This window comes from Orycteropus afer, unplaced genomic scaffold (assembly GCF_000298275.1).
Source record: "Orycteropus afer afer isolate SDZICR_OR568_19922 unplaced genomic scaffold, OryAfe1.0 scaffold00140, whole genome shotgun sequence".
NCBI classification, from domain to species: Eukaryota; Metazoa; Chordata; class Mammalia; order Tubulidentata; family Orycteropodidae; genus Orycteropus; species Orycteropus afer.
Genome location: NW_006921727.1, coordinates 4,388,920 through 4,414,674, shown reverse-complemented (window position 1 = coordinate 4,414,674; position 25,755 = coordinate 4,388,920). Strand labels below are relative to the sequence as shown.

Here is a 25,755-nt window from a genome sequence, read left to right as displayed (position 1 = left end):
TGGAGACATATTCCATCCTAGGTTTTGCTCCTTTTCTTTTCTTTCACTAATTTCTATAGGCAAAGCCATAGTCTATGGCTTCTAACCAGTGTCAGAATATAGTCACAGAATGTGATGAGAGAAGTTATAACTTGGTGTTTTGATATAATAATTATAAAATGATTCTTTTCAGACAATAAACTAGCAAGTTCCTTCATTTGCTTAATATTTAAAAAGCATCCATCATGTGCCAGGCAATGTGCTAAACAGGTACTGAGGATGTAAAAGACCTCACACTACTAAAACTTAACAAGTGAATGAGGAAGACATCTAAATAACCACAGAAGTAAACACAACTGCAACTGCATTGAATGCTGCAAAGGAGAAGGATATGGACCATGGGGATGCAACTTAATCAGAGGTTTCCCCAGTAAAGCGCAGGGAGAACTCAGAGCTTCAAAGGGAGCTCAGGAGTAAGCTAAAGAGAAAAAGTGGTAGAAAAGTGTCTGGACAGGGAGAAGCATACATGTGCTCTGTAGCTGGAGGGAGCAGGACTATGTGAAGACCAGCATGTGTGTGAATATCTAGCAGCAAACAGCCAAACCGTGAGAGATGAGGCTGGATGATGGGGGCCAAGATGATGCAGAATCTCAGGGAGTTCTTAAAGGGTTTTGGACTTTTTCTAAGAATTATGGAACATTATTAAAATGCATTAAGGAGGATTGCAAGAGAGCAAATGATGAGATCAGAGTTAGATGAAGAAGAAATTTAAAGAGGCAAAAATACTCCCACAGAATCCAGATAGAATACCATGGTGACTTGCAAAAGAATGTGACAGTGATAAGAAAAATGGGCAAGGTCAGGAGCTTTACAGAAGGTTAAATCCACAGAACTTAGTTTTATAACAGTGGTTACAATCATTAATGGTACTAGCATGGATGAGACAAAACAGAGAGGAAAAAGAATACTGAGCGTGCAACTTTGAAAAACTCCCAACATTCACTGGCATTGTGAAGGAGGCTAAATCTACAAAAGATACTAACTGAGCAAGAACAGCCCATGAAACAGGAAAAAATAAAACAAAAAAACAGGGGAGTATATACCACAGAAGCTAAAGGAAAACGGTAATTCAAGAATAAAAGGTCAATAGCTATGGTCAAATACTGAGAAGTAAGAAAGGTGAGGCCTGACAAATATCCACTGGATTTAGGTACATGAAAGTCCTCATGACACTAGAAGAAGGTTTTGGTGGAGTATGGAGCCAGAAACCAGACTAGAGTGGGTTGGGAAATAAATGGAACAAGAAAAAATGATGTTTGGCCTTAAAGGAGAAACATGAAATTAGACAGTAACTGAAAAAACATGGGGTAAGGGAGAATTATTTTGCTGTTTATTGTTTTATTAATGGAAAAAACCTCAGCATATATAAAATCCAAAGAAAAGGATCTGGTTGAGAGGGAAAAATGGAATACATAGAAAAAAAGAAGGTTTCTGAGGCAATGGCTGAGACGTGAACCAGAGCACAGGAAGGAGACAGACTTTAGATAACGGGAGGGGAAGACTCCTCTGCCGAAGAGCAAAGATGGCTAGGACGGATACAGATTAAGACGGATACAGATGGAGGGAGATTCTTCCACCTCTGGCTTCAATTTCTCTGAGAACAAAGGTCAAGATCATTTTCTAAGACCAAGAAAAAAGCAGGAGGAGAACTAGGTCTGAGAAGAAGGAGTGAGTAACACAAATAGAAAGGTACTGAGAGACTTTTGAGGCTGGCAATCATGAAATTATAGCGGAACCATCTACCCCGAAGTGTCACTTGCTGTGATGTGCTTTACTGCTTGGATACATGCACAGACAAGGCAGATGGCTGGGCTCACACAGAGCCAGGCTTTGCTGGAAACTTGTACGTACTCAGCAGCTTGCAAGGATTCCATGAAGTGGCAAAAAAAAAAGTAAGCACAACTTCTATACTCCAAAACACAACAATACACAGATGCAAGAAGCCACATATGTCACTTAACATCTGCTCTTCAGCAGATCACAGAGTGTATATTAAGAATGTCTCACTTATGCTATGATGGCAGAGCAGTTACCTAACAGTAACAAATTCCTTAACATGACTGTTCAAACTGTTTATGGATTAAATCATGTTCAGACTTAGTATATTGTCACTCTTCTTGGTGCAAAAAGCATCTCCTCCCCCTACCAAGAAAAAAAAAAAAGGTCTCTAATATGTGCTTCTCCTCACCACCCCCCACTTCCAGCAAGTAAATGCAGAAGGCCCACCCGCAGTTACATAATTGGGTGTAGGCATTCCTTTATGCTCATATTTGGGCACATATTGTTGAAAGAAACAAAGCCAAGAACTTCTAGGTGGCAACAAGCAATGGAGATAATTTTCTCTTGTTCTCAAAACTAGATGCCTGAGTTTACTTCCAATCTTCTCCCTACTTTTTCCTACAAAGTGTCTTTCTACCAATAAGGCTAAGAGCAAAGGAAAACAAATCTTATGATTTACGGAAAGATTTTTTTTTTTTTCTTTTTAGTGTTTCAAGATTGCAATCTAACAACCTCAGAATTAAAAAAAAAAAAAGCATAATGAACTATGACTCTCACTTCACACAGAACATCAACTTCATAACAGCTTCACAGATTCTAATACATACAGAGAATAGTATTGATTTTGAAGAAGTAACTCCCTTGGTATCCATGGTGCAGTGAATTACTTGGTATGATTCTTCTAGCCATGGTCTTTGTGACTCCCACAAGATGACTGGGTGGAACTACGAAATATAAGATGTGTGTGGCCTATCAAGGGGATTGGATACCCTGTTCATAACGTAAAGAAGATATACAGAACCTCTGTTGGGGGTGGGACTGTGCAAATAAGGTGTATGGAAACCTAATGTGAAGACTGGTTAGTTTTGCCACCTCTCTTGGTTTAAAACGAGTCGTTCTAGAGGTGGAAAAGGGGGATCTCACTATCATCAAGACAGAGAAGAGCCAAGAGTGGAGCATATCCTAGGACCTGAGATCCTCATGCTGAAACAATGGGAGAGAAATGACAGTGACTGAGACGTAGGCAGCAGCAGAACTGAGAAACTGGCATGAGAGTAAGACGCAGGCTTGCCAGCCCACGGCGAGAAAGCTAAGTGCCTTCGGGCAGGAGGCCTGCTAGCAGAGTGGAGTGCACCTAGGTGCACCTATCAGCAGAGCTAAAAGAGCTTTGTAACACTTGCCTGAGCAGGGCAGAGGCCAGGCCGAGAGACCAAGGACCAAAGAAAGGCGTACCTCGGGGCATGGCAGAGGCAAGGCTGTCCTGATTGAAGAACTGTACCCTGAGCATTCCTGAATCTGAACTTGTAACCTGTTACCTCCCTAATAAACTCCATAACTGTGAGTATTGTCTGTGAGTTCTGTGGGGCCATTGCAACAAATTATTGAACCCAGCAGAGAAGTACAGAGTGCTGTGGGAGGGAAGGTTGGTGTCAAAATTCACAAAAAGGTTGGAGGGAGACAACATGTCTGGCCTCACAGGAAAAGCCTTCAGCTGCTTATGGCAATTTTGTCTGCCACTTGGGAAATCAGACGTGGTCAGAGAAGGATGCCACCCCACATGCCCTTTTTGTATTATCTATTTTTTAGTGAACTGATGAGAGTAAATTTTAAGTAAACCTCAGTGACTATAGGATAAATAACCAGTTAACCAGTTGTTGTCACGTCAACTCTGATTCATGGTAATCCCATGCATGTTAAAGTAAAACTATGCTCCATAGGATTTTCAAGTCCTGGTTTTGGGAAGATCACCGGGCCTTTTTTCCAAGGTATCTCTGTGTGGACTCGAACTGCCAATGTCAGCAGCCTAGAACTAAACTCTTTGCACTCCCCAGGACTCCATGGGATAAATATCCCTTTCAAAAAGAGGGGAGGGGGCCCAACTTATTTTAACTCTGGTTAAAAAAAAGAAAATATTGAATTATTTCATATCACAGAATGAGATGAAGCTATAAACCTATAAACAAGTCAAAATAAATAGTGTTGAAGCAAAACAGATGGCCAATCAATAATGGAAAGAACACATGATAGTTGTTATTATAAAAGAAATCTTAATGCAAGAGCAAGCTACGAGAATGTTGAAGGAAAATGTGACTATATCAGGTTTCAAAGCAAGGAGACTGTTTAATCAAAGCTCACAAGCTGCTCTTGAGCTGTAATCCCAAGCCCTATGTCAGTGGATCAGCAGTAGTTTCATATAGATACTCACTCTCTAAATCCCTTTCATGTGTTATCAAGACAGCACCCAGTGCTGGTATTGTAACTTTTTAAATGATCACATCACTCTGAAATTTGCCAGTGTATTTGATCATCTTTTTCCTAAATTCTTAACACATACTTGTTTAGACTAACAGCTTGTATACCACAGAGGTAAACTTGGACTTGTACAGAGTCAAATAGGAGAAAAAATGGAGGTTAAACTTGCTAGAATGCAATTAACAAGTTAGGAAATTTTCCTTTCTCTAAAGCATCATTTAAAAAAAAAAAACAACGCATTGCCATCAAGTCAATTCGACTCATGTGACCCTTCCTTGGGTGTCTGAGGAGGTATCTCTATGGAAATAGATTACCCAATCTTCTTTCCAAGGAGTGGCTGGTGGATTTGAACAGCTAGCCTTCCGGTTAGCAGTCAAATGCCTTAGGCACTATGTCACCAGAGCAACATAGAGGAAAAAATATAGAAGAGGTATACATCAGTACAACCCTTTTGGCAGACACTTCATAAATATATGATAAAATTTAAAATATATATACTCTCATCTATCAATTTCACTTCTAGGACCTTACTCTAGAGATACATTCATGAAGACACATACAAAGCTATTATCCAATGCAGTATTTTTAATAGCAAACAACATAAGGTCCATCGATAAGGTATTATAAACAAATTATGTTATACCCATACAACAGAATACTACGCAGCCATTAAAATGAGTAGGGTAGATCTATCTGTGCTAATATAGACAGATTTTCAAGACAAATTAAGTAAGGGGAGAAAAAGACACAGAATAACATATATAATGTTCTCCTATTTGTGTTTTAAGACAAAATTATATACATGTTCAACATTAGGTGCGTGTGTAAATTATACCTCAATATAGCTGTTACTCCAAAAGAACAGTCATTTGCATATGCACAAAAGAATTCTGAACAAAGTGAAAGGCATTCAACAGTGATTGTCTCTGTAGAAAGGGATTAGGAATCCTGGGAAAGAAGACCACAATTCAAAATATAACCTTTTGTTCTATCTGAATGCTTTTGTGTGTGTGTGTGTGAGAGAGAGAGAGTGTGTGCGTGTGCGTGCGTGCGCGTGTGTTTAAATCACAGATACAAGAAAAAGTAGGACCCTGGCAAGGACTGTTACAGAGCTTTAAACGCTTCTGTGATAAGGACAGCTAGCTAAGCCATTTTCCTATTAGATCTGTGTCACTTTTTCAGTTTTCTGTCTCACAAAATGGAACTAGAGAAATTCTTTACTTCATATCTATAAGGATTTGTTTTACCGATAATGGGAGGCTTACTACTATAGAAAATTTCTGTAAATCTGGGCAAGAGGCAAGAAACACAGAAAGAAGACAATATAAGTAGGTATTTCCTCTAAATATTTATGTGTCATGTTATATTCCCTAAACCACATGTAAAAAATGTATATACTAAAAAAACCAGTCACTAGGGTGGACACTTACTCATATAGTGCTTGAGTGCAGAAAAATTACATGCAGTCTATGTGAGCTCTCAAGGATTCAGAAATGTGATGGGTAGTTAGGAGTCACTCATTTCTGCTCTCACAGTCTATTCATTTTAAGTGTGTTTGATAAAATAAATAAGCAATATGATGTTGCCTCACAAACTGACATACTCATGATACTGCTTTTTTAAATTAACAACCTGTGTCTGTCCCTGCTTATGGCCACATGTGTGCGCACAAGCATACACACCCTCAAACCTCTGGGTTCTGAAGCCTGAGGGCAGAAATGAGTGTGAGGGAAAAGAACACCCAGTCAACACTAATCCAACTTCCTGTGGGAACATTTCAAACCCTGAAGGGCCTCCTGCCAAGTATTAAACCAGTCCAATCCAGTTTGGCTTACAAAGTATGACTGAATCTAATCATATGACTGAATCACAGGCCTCCAGGTCATCTATTAAACAAGATGACTCTGATCACAGCCTTATAGTCTAACCTTCCCAATTACAGCATCTTTAAACATTTAATATAATGAAATATTATGGCCTCATAAATTTCTAATTCAAAATGCAAACAATGAACAAAATAGGTGCTACTCAACTACCCATTTAGACAAGTGAAAGATTTCTGATTGCTTAATTAGAAAATATTTAAATGATATGCCCCTGAATACAACCTATCCCCAAAGGCCTGAGTGTTACTTGGGTGAGGTATTTAAACATGCTTATTATGAAAAGAACACCTAGGGCCTTAACGGGAGATTTAAATAAATGAATGAGATCAATTAAAAACAAGGCTAGAACAAGAAGAAACTAGTAAGCAGAAATAAACTTTCTTCAAAACACACCTCCCCCCTTGCATGTTAGCCTTGATATACTTAGCGTCTATATCAACACCTTAGGTTCGCAGGGCCCTACTGCACATTTTGCACTGTTCTCTCTGGTTTGCGGGCGCAAGTTCATGTCCCTGCCTGCTCAGGCAGAGAAGTTTTCACGTTGAGCTATGCTGGGCACTGCTGTTGTGGAACTTGGCTTTCATCAAATGTACTAGGGCAAATATTTGGAAAGAATGATAAAGCCAGACAAGTCAGGGGCTGAACTTCAAGCTGGAAGTCAGAGCTTTATCTTTCCCAGAAAAAAAAAAAAAATCAAGTTTATTGTAATGCATGAGCACACCCTTAAATAAGAGCAGAGAACTATCAGTTGAACCCTCTGCTTGTAACACCTACCTCTGAAGAATGTGCAGTAGTGTCAGGAATTTTATTCCTCTGTATCAACTAAGTCTGGTGACTTATTAATCCACTAATGTTTAGGGAATATTCCTAGATTCCCTTGATTACTGGCTCACAGTTAATTCTACTTCACTCTCTCTTTCTTTTAAGCTGCTTACTAAACAAATGCCTTTGTGATATCCTTTTGATCTAAGTCAATCAAACTTTGTTACTCTTTTGAATGCAAATTAAGGCAAAGGGCAACAGTGAAGCTTACATTGCTAAGAACTCTTACCAGTGTGGTTTTCAGTAATAAACTTTAATATGCTTTAAAGAAAATTTAAACTATGCAAACAGAGCAAGCAGAAACTAGTACAGATATACAGTATTTTAATTTTTTCAACATGACAAACAGAAGTTCCTAAAAAGAATTAAGAATAGAATTTCCTAACTCAGATTTAACAGGAAAACACAATGTTTTTTTCAGTGACCTGATAAACAGAACTTTAAAACCTCCTCCACTAAATTATCATTCTTATTATCTATAGTATAATCCACACTCTTCATCTTTTTATGATGTAACATACTAAAACTATAGATCTTGTTTCTACTTAGGCTAAGGGTTTTAATGTTCTTTTATTATTACAATCCTCCTCACCATATTCTCAGTTGTTGGTGGTGTTATTTCGATAGATGGCAAAGTCTCAGTTAAGCAACCAATGTTCTTCTCACTCTGTAACATTCTTTACGTAGGACAAAACCTTATTTGACGGTTATATAGGTTATTATTCATTTGGTCATTTCATAAATTTATCAGTATTTTTTATATCTATTTGTTAGAAGTCATAAAGTTGCACTACCACAACTGTTCTAATCAATGATTCCCCTTCTTGATATTTAGTTTGCCTATAAGAAATGTTGGGAGCTCTGGTAGCGTAGTGCCTAAGGCACTGGACTACTAACCAGAAGGCTGGTGGTTCAAACCCACCAGCCACTCCTTGAAAGGAAGGTTGGGCAATCTACTTCCATAGAGATACTGCCTTGGAAACCCAAGGAGGGGTCGCTATGAGTCAGGTCTGACTCCACGGCACATAACAACAAACAACATAGGAAACTATTACATAGACGTGTAGGAAGGCTTGAGAATTCAAAGTAATAGCCTCCATTACTTAAAAAGTATGTGACATCAACCTTGTTAGGTACTCTCTGGGCCTCAGTTTCTTTATTGACAAATATGGAGATTGTACCATCTATTTCATAGTATTGTGATAATTTTTAAAGCTGTCATATATAAAAATATCTAGAACAGAAAGGGACATAGTCAACATCCTATTTCTTGTGTACCAATTTTAAAAAGATATTTTAACTTAATAGATCATTTTTACTGTACATTATCTAGAAATTGTCATTATATAAATTTCTGTACATTTTTATGTCTTAAAATAGTTCTTTCAAAAAGCATAAAAATATCAAAAACTCCTATTTCCCATGAAAAATTTTAGCACACTCCATTGCTTGAAAAATATTGCTTACTAGGGTCAACATACTCCTCGTTTTCAAAAAATCATACTGTCTGAGAACACTAATGACAATGTGCTAAAAAAGTATAAATTAATGTACTCAAATAAATTTTTAACATTACAATTTATATAATACAAAATCTAGAGAATGGTACTACTCTGCTCCTACTAAAACAATCTCGGCAAATTAATTATTATATGTTGTGGTTACCTAGTGCCTCTCAGACAAGAATATACCACAAACGGTAAGGCCTTAACAAACAGGAGTTTATTCTCCTACAGTTCGGGAGGCTAGAAGTCCGAGTTCAAAGTGCCAGGCTCTAGGGGCTGGGTGAAAGCCCCTTGACCTTGGGCTTCAGCTCTGCCTCTTGCTCCCAGGCCAATGAAGCTAGAGGTATCTCTTCACTCAGGCAGCTACTGGTTGCTGAGGCTGACAAACCCAAGGTCGACAAACAAAATGGCACAATCCTGATGTTGCCAAACCACACGGCAGGCCATTCATTGAAAGTCCCAAGGTCGGCAGAGCATGGCAGGCTGCTGAACAATGACACGGCTACATGCAGGGTCCAAGCGTGCCATAAGCTAAAAACTATCCCCGAGGCTTCTCCTTATATACAGAAAGCAGACCACATCCCTAAGGGAGCTACTCAGCTGCTCACAGTAGATTCCACCATGGAGTTGATCACCAGTCTCACCATGCAGAATACTACATCCAGCTGCCCAGCCACTCAACCAGGCCTAGCCAAGTTGACACACAAACTTAACCACCACATTATATATACTGGTTCACATTTAATTTATAAATGTTACATAACTTATTTCCAATCTGCAGAAATAGATTTCATATTCTATCCAGGGTACGCACACCACGTCCTTTCTTTCCCTCACCCAGTGCCAGAATCACAAGGCTCTGTCCTGTTTAAGTCCTCACTTGCTCCAAAGGTCCTTCTCAACATAGCAGTCTTTAGAGCTGGTATTTGAGTAAAAACAAAATTCATGGACCACCTCAGAAATTTTTTATTATAGAAGCCAAATAAAATCCATGGTCAACTTTTATCTACATAAATACAAAAATAAAATCCAATTAAATGGATTGTTTTCTCAAGAAGTTCAAATACACAACAAATTTTTGCAAATACGTATGAAGAAAAAATAACTACAAGATCAAACAAACAACAAACCTTTTGGCAAGATGATTCCAACTCATGGAAACCCTGTGTATTTGGAGCAAAAGTACTCCACAGGGTTTTCAATGGCTGATTTTCCATAAGTAGGTTAGTAAGCCTTTCTTCCAAGATGCCTCTAAGTTGAATCAATCCTCCAACATTTTGGTTAGCAGCTGAGTGTGTTACCCATTGGCACCATTCAGGGACTACCTTCCAATAAGACAATACTGCCTAAATGTTACCATTACTACCCAAAAATTTGCTTTTGATGTTTTCTTTCAATTGTTATAATTTTGTCTCATTAGTCTTTAGAGTAAATGAAGGTATTCAACAGTGGGAAATACCTGCATTTCAAATCAATATTTAATTCTTACAAATGTGGGAAGAAAAGTACTCAATTGCTTTATAAAAAAAAAGGCCTGGGAATTTAAACTAAGAGTGCAGTTGAAAGGTTTCTTGTAAAGAAAAAACCACAGTGAGGTTTTATGCAAATAATTTAAAAAATTTCAGCAACAAAGAAATCTTGTAAGCATTTAAACCCAATATACAGTATTTTTTCTATGAATTCCAACAGAAGAAACAAAACTAACTAGGGAAACCACAGTTCAAAGTTAAAGTTAAACAACATTTTAGAAAGATTATCCTGTTGTAAGTCGGGGCCGACTCGACGGCACATAACAACAACAACATCCTGCCAAAATGAAAGTGCAAAACAAGTAATATTCATAAGGCCCAAATTCTCTAAAACAATAAAAGCTATCACATGAAACTTTCCTGAGAAATTTTAGGATCTTTGGCACATGTTGGCTTATTAAGGATTTATGGGATAAATACACAGCACACATATACCATTTTGCACCAGTAATCCTTCATGAGTTCTGAAGAGACAATGCCCAGAAGCGGTTTTTTTTTTAACCATTGATTTTTGTATATTCTTTTTATTTTATTTTATTTTATTGTGATTTGGGTGAGTATTTACAGAGCAAATTCATTTTCCACACAGCCGTTCACATACACTTTGTCTCATGACCCTGGCTGCAATTTCCCACAATGCAACAGCTCTCCTCCCACTTCCTTCCTGTGTCCTTCTCTCCCATGCACTCCTGCCCCCCCCCCCCCCGCTATCTCCCTGTATATACACAGCCCTTCTATTTTCCCATGACTGATCTCTCCAAGGAGTGTATCTACCTAATGTAAATGTTCAGCTCATATGCCTGTCTTTTATTTGGCTAGAAGCCACAGGAGTAATTTCAATTCCAGACCTGAAAGGCAGCTAGGGACCATAGTCTCAGGGGTTCCACTAGGCTCTATCAGACCAGCAAACCTGGTCCTTTTTTTTTTTTTTTTCAGAGACCCTGTTTTCATTGAAAAGTAGATTACTCTAGAATAGCTGGCTTCTAAATGTTTTGCTTCTGGCTAAAACTTCAAAGAGAACAGAGCACACCCTAAATCCTTTATGTAGAACAATCAAATATTTTTACTCAAAGGCCAAGAAGATTTTATCACTCCAGGTAAAGAAAGTACCCAGTAACATAACAGCCTTCTGATGGCTTACATGTGCAATGTTTTCAGCCACTAAACTGTGTTAGCACTAAGGTATTCAAGAAGATGTGGTACTTTACTCTGGACAAGTAAGTGTGCATTCAAGTTGATCCAGGTTTCTTTTTGTAATTTAGCAACTATTTTAATTTAAAAATAGGGGTTATGGGTTATTTTTTATAAGGAGCTCTGGTCATGCAGTGCCTAAGGCATTTGACTGATAACCAGAAGGTTGGCCGTTCAAACCCACCAGCTCTGTGGAAGTAAAATGGGGCAATCTACTTCTGTAAAGATTTACCACCTTGGAAAATCAATAGGGGTCACTGTGAGTTGGAAATCAAGCTCATGGCAGTGAGTTTGGTTTGATTTGGGTTATGAGTTATTTATTATAGTTTTGTATATGCTGAAATTCCCAAAATGAAAAAGGAAGAGAGGATAAGCAAGAAAGAAAGGTGAGAGAAGGACAGTGAGACAGAGATTTTAAGTTGAACAGGCCTTGGTTTAAATTCCAGTTCTGTAACTTATTTGCAATCTGACTTTGGGTAAACCTCAGGTTCCTCATCTGCAAAATTGGGATATTAATAATTCCTGCTTTGTGAGGCTGTTGGGAGGTTTGGATGAGATAATAATATATGCAAAGCACTTAACACAGTGCCTCAGATACATTGTTCGTCAGTTTAATGAGTTTCTAGCTTAGGCTTAGTTTATTTAGGAATGTATTAAGTTCTTCAACACCATGACATAATCTCTGGAAAACTAAGCAAATTTACTGAGCTCAAGAAACACATAATTTCTAATAAATATTTTCTGGGGAATTAGCTTTCTGTAAGACCATGAATTCAAGAACCAGATGGCCTGGGTATGAATCCCAATACCACCTTTTGTGTTGGTCGTGTGACTTCAAGAGAAGTATTCACCCTGTGTCTTAGTCTCTGGTGGTGCTGTAATGGCTGCTAACTAAAAGGTCAGTGGTACCAACCTACCAGCTGCTCTACAGGAGAAAAATGATGCAGTCTGCTTCTGTGAAGATTTATGCCTTGCAAACCCTACGGGGGAGTTCTACTCTGTCCTACAGAGTTGTCATGAGTCGGAATCTACTCAATGGCAGTGCATTTACTCAGTTCCTATTTACTAGCATGACAATGACTGGCAACAATGTTATGTTGTTGTAAGGAGTAAATGAATGAATATATATCAACTGCTTAGAACACTGACTGGTACTTATTAAGTGCTGTTGTTGTCGTTATTTGCTGTTGAGTTGGCCCCGACTCATAGCGACCCCTCCTTGGGTTTCCGAGGCAGTATCACTACGGAAGTAGGATTGCCCAACCTTCCTTCCGAGTGCTATGTAAGTATTAATGTTAATTTAGTTGTTGTTAATAACTATTACCAGGAAACTGTTAACCATCCAAAAATAGGCATTGTTAAACACAGTTTTTCACTACAATCACCAGACTAGGGAACTATGATTTTGAGGCTGTTGACTAAAATCTGAACTAAACCCTAACATTATTAACCAAACAATAACAACAACAACAAACAACAGTTCTGTAGAGTCAATTCCAACTCATATTGACTCTATAGGACAGAGCAGAACTGCTCCATAGGGTTTCCAAGGCTATAAATCTTCAAGGAAGCAGACTACCTCATCTTGCTCCCATGGAGCAACTGGTAGGTTTGAACCACCAACCTTTTGGTTAGTAGCCAAGCACTTCAACCACTATGCCACCAGGGCTCCCACCTTACCCTACTACTCATCAATCCCTACAAAGACAGTCTTGATCATTTATCTGAAGATTCCACATATCAGGCCTTACTATTTGCTACGTTATTGGCAAAAGCCAAGGGCATTTTACAGCTATAAATGTATCTGTATGTGTACACGAAAATTCAGAATATTCTCTCAATGGTGGGAATGTGATGTTTTATTTTCACTTGTCTGTATTTTCCTTTTTTTTCCCCATTCATATTCATTGCTTCTATACTAACAAAAGGTTAGTTTAAAAATTTGAAAGGAAAGGAAAACATTTACCTAAGGAAAAAGACTCACAAAGTCCATACCTGTATTTATGAATGATGGCATTAAATAGTTTTCCATCTCTCCAGCAAGTAGTGAAATTTTCACACCGTATTCCAGCATAACCTTCTGTTGCTTGCTGTGTCCACAGTAGCAATCTCTCTTTTGCAGACATATCCTCTGATTCTCCAGTAACATGGATGTCAGATATCTAAACATGACAGAAAGTGTTAAAACCATTAGGAAGGAAGGAAGCAAACTCAAATTAAGACCATCCTATATGCCAAGAAATCGACAAGTACTATTTTATTTAATCCTCATAAACTCTCACTTGTAAGCTAAATATCTCTCTCCCATTTTACATACAGGAAAATTGAATCTCAGAGGTTAATTAAGGGGTTGAAAAAGTTGGGTTTAACCCATTTGTGTACTAATGAAAAGCATCTCATTTTTTTTTCACTATACCAAACCTTCACAGCATTGAAAGTTATACATTCCCCTTTGCTAATCAGATCCCTTAAAACTACTTAAAGCAAATGTTCAACCAACTCAAATGTGTCAAAAGTAAAACCTATAAATTAATTTACTCTATCACCTGCAGAGCAGAATTTGATCCAACAGCTATTATGTGTAAAGAAGAAAGAAAGAAAATGGTACCCTCTCCGATTAACTATATTATATATATATAACAAGTTGGCCTAAAGTCTAATTTTCTAGAGTTCTTTTTCAGGTTGCTCAACATTATTAAATCTTTATCAACTAATTTTCCCACACACACTACTTGTTTTTATTAAGTTTTCTAAAACTCTTCCACTCAATAATAGTAAAACAGGTCACCAGTTCACATGAATTACATTTTCCCAAGGAAGCCTCTTTGGTAAGGGTCCTACTTAATCTGCTGATATTAAAGCACAAAGTGTCTTTACCAAGAGTTACATGGTAATTCCAAAGCTGGGATTAAAACCATCTAACAACTGTTCCCTCAATCAGAGCAGGATGCAAAGCCAAGAGATCAAGAACACAGGCAGCAAGCCAAGGTCAGGATGAGCAAGTAAGAGAATGGAAGGAAGACAGAAGGAGGTACAAATCATTTTCTAACCAAAAAAGGGCCACTACACTAGTCTTGGTAGCATAGTGGCTAAAGCACTTGACTGCTAACCAGAAGGCTGGCGGTTCAAACCCACCAGCCACTCCTCGGAAGGAAGGTTGGGCAATCCTACTTCCGTAGTGATACTGCCTTGGAAACCCAAGGAGGGGTCGCTATGAGTCGGGGCCGACTCGACAGCACATAACAACAACAACAACAACAACAACAACACTAGTCTTGAGAGAGGCTTCTAGTCCTAGCCCACCAGTCCAATATCAAAATTCACTGCCACTGAGTCGATTCCAACTCAGGGTGCCTTGTAGGACAAAGTGGAACTGCCCCATAGAATTTCCAAGGCTATATCTTTATGGAAGCAGACTGTAACATCTTTCTCCCACAGAAGGACAAACTGGTGACCTTCAATTAGCCACAGATAGCTTAACTAAGGGAGCTCTGGTAGTGTAGTGCCTAAGGCACTTGACTGCTAACCAGAAGGCTGGCGGTTCAAACCCACCAGCCACTCCTCAGAAGGAAGGCTGGGCAACCTACTCCCATAGTGATACTGCTTCAGAAACCAAAGGAGGGGTCCCTAGAAGTTGGGTCCGACTCCATGGCATATAACAATAACAACAACAGCTTAACTACTGCACCACCAGGGCTCCCTACTAGCCCTTTTCAGAGTTTTGAATAATTCCTTTCATGTCTATGAGTCAACTTCTTCATCTATAAAATGAGAATGCAGAAACAGTTAAGAGAGCCCAAAGGCACACAACAAACAGTAAGCAAATAGTTAACACTGCAAGGTCTTCTTCAGTCCTAAAGGTCTTCTTAACCCATTGCTGTCAAGTAGATTCTGACTCATAGCAACCCTATACCACAGAGAACTGCCCCATAGAGTTTCCAAGGCTGTAACCCTTTATGGAAGCAGACTGCCTCATCTTTCTCCTGAAGAGTGGCTAGTGAGTTTGAAACACCAACATTTCTGTTAGGAGCTGATCTCTTAACCTAGAGACTGTAAATCTAACATTGAAGTCAGAGGTGGACAGGGTCAAAATGACTGAAAATGGAGAATTAAAAAACAAACAAACAAACAAACAACTAAAGAACTCAAACAGGAAGCTCTTTATTCCTTCCAGCTGCCACAAGAGCCAGCACCTGGCTAACCGAGGATCTGGGCTAGAAAGGCTACAGCACTTAACCCATGCTAAGCCTGTATCCCCTTAATAACATTACTTGTTAGAGAACATGGCAGGGCCCTCACACACCCTTTTCTCCAGTACTTAGCAGAGGCAGCCAACCGTGGAGCTCCACTTTCAGTCATGGTGTGAGGCACCCCCATAACAAAGGCCAGGATTTGAAAGTAAAGCAAAGCATCTCCATTTTAATTATCTTTCTAAGGAACCTATAAGAAGCCACGGTGGGGTAGTGGTTGAGGCATCTGGCTAACCAGGTAGTCAGTGGTCCAAACCCATCAGCCACTCTACATAAGAAAGATGAGACAGTCTACTTCCGTAAAGATTTACAGCCTTGGAAGCCCAAAGGGGTCACTATGAGTCAGAAATGACTCAATGTCAGTGAGCGAGTCTGAAGAACCTTTGGTAATCTCTGTAGTTGGTGGGGGAAAAAAAGTGTGCATTATTATAAGGTGCATATAAAATGTTTTCTTCTTTTCATGTGGGGTAAAAGGAGCAGAAACATCATGAGCATTCTTCTACTCATCTTCCAACTGATATCCTGGTCTAATATTCTGATAAAAGGCATTGCTGGCCTATTTAATGAGTTTAAATTCCCATCTCTATAGTTCAACCCACCAGCCACTCCTGGGAAGGAAGATGGGGCAATCTACTTCTGTAGTGATACTGCCTTGGAAACCCAAGGACAGGTCGCTATGAGTCGGATCCGACTTGACAGCACATAACAACAACAACCACCTCTTACATACTAAAGTTACTTAACTGCTCTGTGAAGACTGTTCCCTCACTTGTAAAATGATGATGATAATTGTTATTGCATTGTGTTATGACAATTCAACAACAACAGCATAGTATAATGATACAAAGCATAGTAAGTGCATTCTCAACGTAGTTAGCTATTTCATTGCTGTGGTTATTATTATTCATATCAACAAAGGAAAAAACAAAAATTATTCTTCCAATTCTCCATGTATAAAGAGTAAAAGACATATGTGTTAACTTTGCTGCCTCAAACTAACGAAAATTTTTTAAAACAAGGGTTCAGAGAAACTAACCAAAGAAATCATGTAAATGAAAAAGTTGAGCCATAAGGTAAAATTTCACAACAGTTCCCTCTTCACCTGTATGAATTATAAAATCAAGTACTCTGGGGAACCTTTAGAACAAAGGAGTTACTTGGGTATTATTTATAGCTATATAAAGGGAGCTAGCTGGGGGAAGAGAAAGGCTATATTCTGCTGTTTCATGAACATTCCATATGAGTCTAGTCACGTAAGTAACCCATTAACAAGGGATGTCAGTGAATTTCAAGGCGCCAGTTTAATAGGTTCAAATGCTACTCAGCATTTTACCTGAGGGAAGGGAAAAATGTTAAAGGAGGAGTTTACAGGTTTGAAAATGCTCTGAATACCAGCCAGGAGAAAATAACACATTCTTATTAAGGAAGTTTCCATTAGATACTATTCAGATTGTTACTTACACAAACACTATTTAGACTGTTACACATACATACTCTATTTAAGAAGCTATAATTTCAAAATACATATTTAAATATGTTATGATCCAACTTTAACATATCAAAGACTATTAACACGTTAACATACCCAAGACTGTTCACATAATCTCTCTAAAATCCACTTTCTTCATCAACAAAACCTAAATGACAATATAATAATGTCTACCTCCTTGAGTAGGTGTGCCTGACCCAAGCCACAGTATTTCTAATTGCCTCATATGCATGGGAAAGCTGGACAATAAAGAAGACCAAAGCAGAAATGGATACATTTGAATTAGGGTGCTGGTAATGGGATACTGAATATATCATGGACTGCCAGTAGAACAAACAAATAAGTCTTGGAAACATTAGCCAGAATGTTCCTTAACTCTGGACATGGGATCTGCTTTTGGAAAAGAAGAGGGTTGATGAAAAAGAGGAAGACCCTCAACGAGATGGACTGGCACAGAGAAAGGCCCCAACATTCATCCCAGCTGCCTCAAAGTTAAAAGCCCAGAAGTCATCCTTGAGACCTTTTTTTTTTTTTTTTACTTCTGTATCCGTATTTAGTTGGCCACGTAGCTTTACATAGCCCTATCTCTCCTCTCTTCCTCCAACATCCACCCCCTAAAATCTCCTCATGCTCTAGCCACAATGAACTATTTCTCATTCCCTGAACAATAAATGCATTCTCACAGGACACTGCCGTTATAAGCACTACTCCTCATCTGTAGAACGCCTCCAACCCACAGCTATCACTTCACCCTTCTCCTCCAGGAACTAAATCCACCTCCAGACACTGTGTGAGGTGCCCCACTGTCTTCTGCACTTCCACAGCACTCTACACATAATGCAATGATAGCAGTACATACTGTGTATCATTATTGTCTGGTGACATATCTTCTCCCCCGCTAACCTGAGAGCAGTGTATGTGGAGGGCTTCTTAATCACCATAATGTTGTAGTATCTGGCACATATTATGTGTTGATATATAATAGATACTCAATAAATGCCCAATGAAGAAATGACTTTAAAATTGAGTTTAACACCTTTGGAATCTGCATTAATTCATTCAGGCAACCAGGCTACTTTTAATAATTCTACTTTAGCATATACTTCAAGGCCCTCACAGGGAGTGGCTTTATTACCTATAGTAGACGTCCAACCTGCACCAACAAAGCTGATCCCCCCCATAAAAGCATCACTCAATCAAATGGGTTTCTGTCTGTTTATTTACACAATACAAATAATACATCTTACAATATTTTTTGAGACATTTATTTTGGCACTGTGTAAATACAACCAAAATCTATTATTTGCCCTCTGCATTCAAAATTAGTATGATAGGAATAGGTCAATACAACTGAATTAAAATGTCTTCATGTCATGGGACCAAGTAAACTGTAATATCAATCCCAAGGCATCTTTTAAAAGATGGTAATGATAGGCCTAGAATGACAGTGGGCTCAGCAACACTTCCACTTTCTTCCGGAACTGAGCCTCACTGCTGATGCAAATCCGAGAGTATGGAAGGTCATACCTTGATCTGACTCTCAGGAGTTTTCTATTTTACTTAGAATCAAGATAATTCATTCTTTTGGCTTATTTTCTTTAATAATTCATCTAACTAATAAGCACCTTCACTGACCTTTTTTTGTTTGTTTGTTTTTGGTTTCCTGCTTTAAATGTGAAATTCCAGTACAGTTTATCACAGATGCTGTTTAAACTTATTTTTATTAGTATCAGATAGAATTTATTCAACTCTCACATGAAAATGGTACTTTACTGATTAAAGCAAATTAACCAAATGAAAAAAAAATGCCCCAGTCATCATATATTTTTTGCCATATAAACATACAGTGAATATGACAATCTTCGTTTCATTTGAAATATTATGGTATGTGCCACTGAGTTGATTACAAGTCTTAGCAACCTTTTAAGTCAGAGTAGAACTGCTCAATAGAGTTTCCTAGGTTGTAATCTTTACAGGAGGAGTTCTGGTGGCATAGTGCCTAACATTTGACTGCTAACTAGAAAGTTGGAGGTTCAAACCCACCAGCCACCCCGGGGAAGGAAGACTGGGCAATCTACTTCCGTAAAGATTTACTACCTCAGGAACCCAATGGGGGTCACTAAGAGTTGGAATCAACTCGATGGCAGTGAATTTGGTTTTGGTTTTATTTTATAGGAGCAGATCTCCAGGTTTTTTCTCCCATAGAGCAGCTGATAGGTCTGAACCCCTGGCCTTTCAGTTTCCAGCCAAGTTCTTAATGAGCATACCACCAGGGCTCTTTTCACTTCAATTATAGGGGCAATTTAATTTCTCACCCATAGATTCAAACCTAGAGTGTAGTGGTACCACTGGACAGGTAGAGTAAGAAATGGTAACCTGCCTTCTACCACCACCCTATTTATGTGCATTCCTTTACCAAGATATTTCAAACCTAATTTTTAAAAAAAAGAGAGGAAAAAAAAAATCTTCCACTATGTCAAGTAGAAGGATTTCCAGAGCCCTAACAAAAGCTGGCTTGCAGAGAACAGTTCTGGTCTATAAAAATATTATTAAGTACACTCAACATAATGTAATCCTAAAAACTGCCTGGTCATGTAAGAAAGGGAGTTCTTCAAACATAGATTCTAAAAGTATTGTTCTTGCTGGGAATGAAACAAATCCACAGAAAATCTAACCATCTGGATGGAAGCCCTCAAGCCCATGTGAATTAGAAATGTGGTTGGTAGCTACATTTGTAGAAAAATTATTTTGAGCTCTCTAGGGGACAAAAAAAATCCAAATTCCCAATATGTAAAGTCATTTTCATAATTCAGGAGTCTGTACCTTGAGAATAAAGAAATCAATGCTCCTGTTTTACCTTTACATGCCACATAAGCAAGCTCAAATGTAAATAAAAACACTAACGCTCATTAACCTTCAGCCTTGAATGAATGAATGAATACATAAGTATAAATACACATACATAGGAATTACCAGCAACAAAACCACACATATGCTCTGCTATATTACGTGCCTTTTCCCCCACATTACCCCTATACTCACACACAACATGGATTATTTACTCCATATATATTTTCCTTCACTCTCTTGACAGAGCTGAGACAATATCCAATGACTGTAACCCCAATAACTGGAAATAAAAGAAGAACAGACAGGAGGTTCTGGGAGAAACTCTAGGGGGGTGAATAGGGATAGTTCAAACACAAAGAATAAAGCTTGATCTCAATTCATCTAGGTCCTCCTGTGGAAAAACCCATAATATGGCTGCCCATGTTGGGGATGTAAAATAACGTGAGTCTTATTTCAATATGCAGGTCCAATCAGGTGCCTCACAGAGTTGTTGTTTGTTGTCATTTGCCATCAAGTCAGCCCCGACTCATAGTGACCCTTCCTTGGGTTTCCGAGGCAGTATCACTACAGAAGTAGGAATGCCCAATCTTCCTTCCAAGGAGTGGCTGGTGGGTTTGAAAGGCCAGCCTTCTGGTTAGCAGTCAAGTGCCTTAGGCACTATGCTACCAGAGCTCCTCCTCACAGAGTAAGGTCAGGCAATTTGAACCACAGTCTCAACAAGCAGCAAGAGGCCACAATAAACACAAACAGAACAAGCAAAGTATTTTGCTTCTGCAAGCCAAGAGCCCAAGAAACCAGTGTTAGAACTTCCCAAATATAAGGATGAGTAAATCCTACCCTTCTGAATCCTCTGCATGTGTTATATGACTCATACTGACACTCACTCACTGACCCGTTAGTTTCCCACATCCATAGGGAAGTGACAAGAACTTATAACATGGATTTATTACCTGTTTCAACATTTGTGGGGGAGCTTATGTGCTATTTCCCACGGCCAATACTTGAGTTGAGGCAAGTATTATCTCTCATTTGTACTATTACCTCCAGTCACCAATGACATCTTTCATGTCACAATCATGGCAAGCCTAGAATGGTATTGGGCTCATCAGAGAATTTTCTGGAACTAAGCTTCACTGTTTGGATTTGTAACAGCCTATGAATAATCACACTTGCCCTACCCTAATTCCCTCTTCCTAATTCAGTTTGTTTTTTACTCGGCAACCATAGTAATCAAGTCCACTCTTGGCTGACCTCTCCATTATTCTTCTTGTAATCTGTGATCAAACCATATGAACTTCAAACCACATGAATCATATGCTCCCTCTCTCTCTTAGAGTCGTTTCTCTCCTTGAAACATTCTCCCCACACTCTGGCCAACTTGGCACATATGAGGCATTCAATAACTATCTGCTGAGTAAGATGGGGATAAGGAGAGGAAGAAAGGGAGGAAGGAAGAGAGGGAGGGAGGAAAAAGAAAAAGTGTGAAAGATCAGAAACAAGTTGTCATCTGGTATGAACAAGTTTTAACCTGTCATGAAAGACCTTGACATTTTAGAAAATTAAGTAATTTCCAATTGACCTTCCTTTCCAATAATAATAAAACACCCTGACCACTGCACAAAAGTGCCCAGCAATGAACACAAACTCATCAGTGAGAATCCAACATCAAGAAGTGAACATAAGCTTGCTCTGAATCATTTTACTAAAAGAATTCTTAAACTTGACGTAAGCAGACAGTCTCCACATGTCTTTTCAATGAAAGAAACAAGCCAACATGTATGTGGTAGTTAAGGTTGTGTGTCAACTTGGCTGGGCCATGACTTTGAGTGGCTTGGCAGCTAGATGTATGTATTTCCCATGATGAGACTGGATGTGGTGTAATCACCTCCATGGGGAATCTGTTGTGAGCAGCTAATTAGTTGGAAGGGAGTTGTCTTCAGGGTGTAGCCTGCTTCTAGTACATATGGAGCTTTGGGGAAGGTTTCTAGATTTTTGTTCATTTGGGGATCCTACACATGGTTAATCATCATCTCCAGTCCCTGGACTTGAACCAGTGACCTGCCAGGTTGCCTGCCAATCTTGAGATTGTTGCCTTTGCAACCTGTGAACCAACAATCTGCCATTTTGCCTGACTATCTTGGATTTGAAAGCCTCAGCAGCCAGTAGCTTTGTCAGTCAAGAGTTGCCTCCAAGGGGACATCAAGCTTATCTGGCATAACATACTACACAAATATTTCATTCCATCTCCTGCTTTGGTGAGTAGCAACTGGGATCTTAAAAGCTTGCAAGCAGCCATCTAGATGCAATGATGGATCTCTCCTCATCCAGAGCAAAGAAGAATGAAGAAAACCAAAGATGCATGGAAACAACTACTCCAAGTGACTGGTACACCATGCGATTCTCAGCCTACAGGACTATGAGACCAAAAGAACTAAATGGTGCCTGGCTACCACTGTCAACCACTTGGAGGGGGATCCACGGAGATTCTGGATAGAATGGGAAAACAAAGTGAAATAAAAGTCAAAATCACTAAAAAATAAAAGGGGAGGCAGGTTTGCTGATCTGATAGAGCGTGATGGAACCACTGAAACTATGGCCCCGAGCTGCCCTTCAGGTCTGGAATTAAACCCTCTCCTGTGGCTTCCAGCCAAACAACAGATAAGCATATGAGCTGAACATTTACATTAGGTAGATAACACTCCTTGGAGAGATCAATTGTGGGAGAACAGGAGGGCTGTGTATGCACAGGGAGACATCTCAGGGGGCAGGAGTATGTGGGAGGGAAGGAAACAGGGAAGAGGTAACTATGGGGAAGAAGAAGTAGGGGTGCTGTTGCATTGTGGGAAATTGCCATCAATGTCATGAGACAAAGTTTATGTGAGCTGCTGTATAGACGGTGAATTTGCTCTGTAAACTTTCACCCAAATCACAATAAAATTTTTTTTTTAATAAATAACAACAACAAAAAAAAGGGTGCCTCCAGTTTGCTCCAGTGGGCCTGGAAGGCAGAGCTGAAGCTCAAGGTCAAGGGGCATCTACCCTGAATCCAGAGAGGGAAATTCTTCCCCTAGAGCCAGCACTCTGAACTCAGACTTCTGGCCTAGTCTACCCCTAGAGCCAGCATTCTGAATTCACACTTCTTGCCCTCCCAAACTGTGAGAGAATAAATTTCTGTTTGGTAAAGTCATCTACTTGTAGTACTTCTGTTATAGCAGCACTTGAAAACTAAGGCATGCTATATCTCATCTCATTCACACTCTGATTTCATTCAAGCTTATAGCTGTGAATGACTCACTTACTACTAAATGAATTGCAACAGCTTCACCAAGTTGGTCACCTGAGGGTGTAAATGGGAAAGTCCTCTGAGCAAAGCCAATGCCATTAGACAACTGGGCAACAGGAGCACACTATTTTTACAGACACTGTCATGGTGCTGGCATACACTGAGTACATGAGAACTGTCAACTCCAAAGTTGATGTGGATACGCCATAAAAGCTTATTCACATTTTTTTCAATGTACAAATCTCATTAATGTATACAAGGTAAATAATGCAACTTTTGTTAAAAAAAAAAAACATCATCATCATAATTACCTTATTTACTGGGAAAAATACAAAAGTTTTCTCAAATTACTATTTATTAAATAAGTAATTTACATGTAACACTGTAAAATACAACATCTCTGAAGTTAAAAGGACTAAGATATTTAGCTTAGAGAAGTATAGTAAAGAGTTAAGGAACTCAAGTTAAAAGAAAGCAGAATCATTTGTCAGACTCCATCATTTCACTGGTAAAAATGCTGATACTAAAGAGATGACCTGACTTGCCCAAATTCTAACAATATGTAATGGGAGCGCTGGTGGTGTAGTGCCTAAGGCATTTGACTGCTAACCAGATGGCTGATAGTTCAAACCACCAGCCACTCCTCAGAAGGAAGATGGGGCAATCTACTTCCACAGTGAAATCGCCTCAAAAACCCAAGGAGGGGTCACTATAAATTGGATCCAACTTGATGGCAGTGAGTTTGGTTTGGGATTTTTGGTAATAGGAGGCCTAGGCATCATCAACCCTGGTATCCTAAATCCCAAGGAAGAATTGTGAGAGTTAAATTTCTCCTTCACATTTGTAAGAGAAATATTCCTATGGCTTAGACTAACTGTCCCTTTGTATAAAGAGCCACAGTTGATGCCAGTAGCACAGCTTCCTTGCAGTGTACCCACTGCTGGAAAAATGCACAGATATAGGCCATGAAAGGGCTTATATCTGTGCAGGTCCTAGCTTTAACTCAATCATTAATGTCAAGATCCTTCCCAACTGAGCTTCTCAGCCTACTGTCAGAGCAGCTAATACACAGAAAACTATGTATGTCCAGAAAAAGATGCAAATATTGATATCTTTCATGAACTGAGTTAATAAAATTTCACTCTCTAGACTAAAAACCAAACCAAACAAGTTCCTGTTGAGTCGACTCTGGCTGACAGTGATCCCAAGTATGTCAAAGTGGAATTACACTCCATAAGGATTTGAAGGGTGTGACCTTTCAGAATCAGATTGTCAGGCCTTTCTTCCAAGGCACCTCTGGGTAGGGTAAAACTGCCAACCTTTCATTTAGTGTTGCTGTTAGGGGCCATCAAGTCAGTTCCAACACATAGTGAACCCTACATACAACAGAACGAAACACTGCCTGATCCCGCTCTATCCTCACAACCATTGCTATTTTTGAACCCACTGCTGCTACCTTTGAGTCCACTACTGCAGACACTGCTTCCGTTAGTAGTTGACTACTTAACTATGTGTGCCACCAAGGGACTCTCTTCATTAAACTATATAACACTTCACTGGTAGCCTTTCCCCCAAAGTATATCAGCATGTTCTCTTTCTCTCTCATATCAGAGCTAATTTCAGTAATTCCTTTGGAATGTATCCATACTAAGGTATAAATAACTGATACTAGCTTCAAGAACCAATAGCAGGTTTTAAAAGTGAAGATGGTGAGACTTCATCTCACATACTGTTGACATGTTATCAGGAGGGACCAGTCCCTAGAGAAGGACATCATGTTTGGTACACGGGGTTGCTATGAGTCAGAACCAACTCAATTACACCTAACAACAACAACAAATTCAAAAACTGGTTTTTCTCAGGCATATTTCTATTTTAACAAATAGAACATATTTGTTAACATATTTGTCATATGATAACAAAATTATGAACAATCTATGGAATCAGAGGAATATGTAGTCAGTAAATTGCCTGACACATAATAGGTGTTCAATAAACATTTGCTGAAGACATGAATAAAAACATGAATGGAGGGGAGATTTCGGGGTACAAAAAGCAGCCTACTCTGCTCAAGAACACAGCATCAGGATTGGAGGAAAACTCAGTAACAACCTGTGATACGTGATGACACAACCTTGCTTGCTGAAAGTGAAGATGACTTGAAGCATTTTGTGATGAAGATACAGACTGCAGTCTGTAGTACAGATTATACCTCAACATAAAGAAAACGAAAATCCTTACAACTGGACTAATAAGCAGCATCACAATAAATCAAAAAAAAGACTGAAGTTATCAATGGTGTGAGGTACAGATCTTGTTTCATTTTTCTGCAAATGGATCTCCAGTTTTATTACTTGGTTCCACAATCAACACGAGTGCAAACAGCATTCAAGAAATCAGAAGACACAGATGGAAAAATCTTCAACAAAATCCTAGCCAATAGACTGCAACAACATATCAAGAAAAACATTCATCATGACCAAGTGGGGTTCATATCAGGTATGGAGGGATGGTTCAACGTTAAAAAAACAATCAACGTCATCCACCACGTAAATAAAACAAAGGAGGAGAACCACAAGATCATATCAATTAATGCAGAAAAGACATTTGATAAAATCCAACACCCATTCCTGATCAAAACTCTCAGCAAAATAGGAATA

The 25,755-nt window shown here is 39.0% G+C and overlaps 1 protein-coding gene across 1 annotated transcript in view; it reads right to left on the bottom strand.

The window, feature by feature from the left end:
• DST (dystonin) overlaps positions 1 to 25,755 on the bottom strand; it is a 614,637-nt gene that overhangs the window by 212,661 nt on the left and 376,221 nt on the right. The window contains exon 10 of the mRNA XM_042781628.1: positions 13,219 to 13,385. Within this exon, the coding sequence (XP_042637562.1) occupies positions 13,219 to 13,385 (167 nt within the window). The remainder of the gene's footprint in view (positions 1 to 13,218; positions 13,386 to 25,755) is intronic.